The 3413-nt window shown below is 47.1% G+C and overlaps 1 protein-coding gene across 1 annotated transcript; it reads left to right on the top strand.

Moving 5' to 3' along the window:
• Positions 1-370: 370 nt before the first annotated feature.
• On the top strand, positions 371-1825 carry LOC101117392 (melanoma-associated antigen B2-like). Its single transcript, XM_060408455.1, has 2 exons — positions 371-1384; positions 1529-1825. The coding sequence occupies exons 1-2, from the start codon at positions 401-403 to the stop codon at positions 1748-1750; spliced, it is 1206 nt and encodes a 401-aa protein (XP_060264438.1). The 5' UTR covers positions 371-400; the 3' UTR covers positions 1751-1825.
• Positions 1826-3413: the final 1588 nt, after the last annotated feature.

The following is a 3413-nucleotide window of genomic DNA, read 5'->3' on the forward strand; positions in this document are numbered from 1 at the left end:
TCTACAGTGTCTGTATCAGAGTAGCAGATGGAAGGGTGCCCAGGCTCCGCCAGGACTTGATGTAATAATACTGAAGATGAGCTGAGAGGACCCCACTGCAAGCACCTGCCGTCACCTCAGTAAATCCAAAGCAGGGCTGAGAGGATGCAGAGGAAAAGTAAAGCCTTTTTTTCTTCCTCTGTGGGATTGTGTGAGGACAGGCTGACCAGGAAAACAGGAGCCTTGTGGGTTCCTAGGGCAGTGTCCTCAAGGACACCTGCAAGAGGCGGCCATTGATTAAGCCAAGGTGGAATCTCCCTGTTTTAATGTGCTCATGTCACCTCATTCTCCATCCTCCAGGTGCCCCAATCTCCTGTCTATTGGCCCAGACTCCTGCCTGCAGTCCCTGACCACAGCCATCATGCCTCGTGGGCAGAAGAGTAAGCACCGTGCTCGTGAGAAACGTCGCCAGGCCCGGGCTGAGACCCAGGGTCTTCATGATCAGGCTACCACATCCGGGGAGGAAGAGACCACCTCCTCCTCCCCTCTTGATTCAGAGAGCGGTCCCTCAAGCTCGTCTGCTGCTGGCACCTCCAAGGGGCCTCAGGGAGCCCAAGGCACCACCAGTGCTGCTGCAGGTGCAGTACGCAAAAGATCTGGTGTCGGGCGCGCAGCACACTCGAGATCTGGTGTAGGTGCTGAGGGCCAAGTTCAGGAAGGAGAAAATTCCTCCCAGGCCTCAGCTGCTGCTGAGAGCTCTCACACAGATCTTCTGACCAGGAAAGCAGGGGTGTTGGTGCAGTACATGCTATATAAGTATCAGGTGAGGGAGCGCATTAAGAGGTCAGAAATGCTGAAGGCAATCACTAGAAGGTACAGGGAGCAATTCCCTGAGATCCTTAGCCGGGCCTCTGAGCGCATGGAGATGGTGTTTGGCCTGGTGCTGAAGGAAGTCAGGCCCAACAGTCACTGCTATACCCTGGTGAGCAACCTAGATCTCAGTGACAGTGAGTCTATGAGAGGTAACTGGGGGCTGCCAAAGAATGGTCTTCTGATGCCTCTGCTGGGTGTCATCTACCTGAATGGCCACCACGCCTCTGAGGAGGAGATCTGGAAGTTCCTGAATATTCTGGGCATTTATGATGGTAGAAGTCACTTCATCTTTGGAGAGCCCAGGAAGCTCATCACAGAAGATCTGGTGCAGGAAGGGTACCTGGAGTACAACCTGGTGCCCGGCAGCGATCCCCCTCGCTATGAGTTCCTGTGGGGTCCTAAAGCGCTCACAGAAACCAGCAAGACGAAAGTCCTGCAGTTTTTGACCAAGGTCAACGATTTGGTCCCCAATGCCTTATTGCCGTATTATGAGGAGGCTTGGAGAGAGGAGATAGAGAGCACCAGAGCCAGAGCTGCTGCCGGGACCGGCCCTTCTGCCTTGGCCAGCACTGGCCCTTCTGCCTCGGCCAGATCTGGCACTTCTGCTCCAGCTAGGGCTGGCCCTTCTGTCTCAGCTAGGGCTGGCCCTTTGGCCTCAGCCAGACCTGGCACTTCTGCCGAAACCAGGGCTGGCACTTCATCCTCGGCCAGGCCTGATACGTTTGCCTCAGCCAGTGCTGACCCTTCAGCCTTGGCCAGGGATGGCACTTCTGCTGCAGCCAGGGCTGACATGTCTGCCTTGGCCAGTGCTGGCCCTTCTCCCTCGGCCAGGGCTGGCACTTCTGCCTCAGCCAATGCCCACTCCAGGGCCACATCCAGCTGCTCAACTCGCCCCTAGTGTCATCTGAAGCCTGTTCTTCACTTTGTGGTTTGAGAAGCCTGTCAACCTATGTTCCTAATATGCGTCAATAACTTGTTGACTTTTTATTCCTCAATTTTCAATTGTTACTTTTTTCAACAAAGTTCATTTAGGTTCATGATAGAAGTATATGAATTACATGGGTCTCATGCAGTTGCTGTTTGTCAGATTTAGGATTAAGAGTTTTGGTTTTTGAAATACATAGTGGAAATCCTCAAATCACTTTTGTGATCCAGGATGAGAATAACTACACTTTAGGATAAGAATATCCTTAGAAATGTGTAAGACACCACACTAAGAGAGGCTCAGAACATAGATGCATAGAGAGAAAGCTGAAAGTTCGTCAATTTTTGGTTTGTTTTACTCTCTGTTTAGTTTCCATTTATGTAAATGTAAAAGATATATACTTTGATCGGATTATATTTTTCAAGAATGTTTGAGAATATAAATTATAGCAAATTATTTATACGTGGTTCTTCTTTTACACATTAATTGAGCATCTGCTCTTAAGAAAATTTCATGCTTGTACTGGCAATGTTTAGTCAAAAAAAAAAAAAAGCATTGCATGCCTCAGCCCCTGCAGTTATAGTATCTCAGAAAAGCTGTCACTATGTGGAAGAGGCTGAGTTACTCTCTAAATCAGGAAGAACAAGAAAGAAGCAAGGTAAAGAGGGGGTGGCGAGAACATATTATTTGGTTTCATTGCTAAGCAGAAGTTTGACTGATTGGGGAGGTTAGATCTTTTTTTAATTTTTTTCAGTTAGAACACTGCATAGTCCCTGACATCTCTTAGATGCCAAAAAAAAAAAAAAAAAGCCCAGCTGATGTAACATCTCAGGTCAAATAATCATAGTAATAACTGCCATTGCCCCTAATGTCTACTGAGACAGGCGCCATGCCTGACGCTTTCCATAAATACATATATTCCACCAGTCCTACCAGACAGAGCTTATCAAACTCACTTCACAGTGGAGAGCCCGAGGTTTAGAGAGAGAGTTTGGTTTTGTGCCAAAATACTTAAGGCTGGTAAATGACAGAGCTGGGGCTAGACTCCTGCCCTAAACTACTTTAGCTCTCATACTATTCTCTCCCCACCCTGAGACATACCCTTGTCTTTTTTTCAAACAAGTACTTTGACATTTGATTTCCTTTTCCTTATTTATTTACTTTTTATTTATTCATTTGGCTGTGCTGAATCTTAATTGTGGCACGTGGGGTTTACTTCCCTAACAAGGGATCGAACCTGGGCCCCCTGCATTGGGAGCCTGGGGTACTAGCCACTAGACCACCATGAAAGTCCCCACCCTGTATCTTTTATTTCAGTGTTTTTCTCAGTACTTCAAAATTTGTCCTAGGTGATTTAAAAAAAAAATGCCCTTGTGCTCAAGCTCCTGGATTGGAATGTGTAGCCAGAGCAGTAAGAATACCAAATCTATTTAACAAAAAATAGGTATGCCTTATTCATTACTCACAGATAAAGAGACAATATTCCGTGCCAGTATAAGCATGTACATTGGCCATATTAGATAACCTCTGAAGACCAAGGGCTCTCCAGTATCATGCTTACAGTCTCTTGCCTGTAGAAAGTAAATCTATCAGAATAGAAATGACATGAAAACTTTCACCTGGCTGATGAGGAGAT

This window comes from Ovis aries, chromosome X (assembly GCF_016772045.2).
Source record: "Ovis aries strain OAR_USU_Benz2616 breed Rambouillet chromosome X, ARS-UI_Ramb_v3.0, whole genome shotgun sequence".
Classification (NCBI taxonomy): domain Eukaryota; kingdom Metazoa; phylum Chordata; class Mammalia; order Artiodactyla; family Bovidae; genus Ovis; species Ovis aries.

Coding starts and splice junctions, on each gene's coding strand:
- LOC101117392 (XM_060408455.1), top strand. CDS start 401: ATGCCTCGTGGGCAGAAGAGTAAGCACCGTGCTCGTGAGAAACGTCGC. Junction 1,385..1,528: donor TAGAGAGCACCAGAGCCAGA/GCTGCTGCCGGG, acceptor CCTGGCACTTCT/GCCGAAACCAGGGCTGGCAC.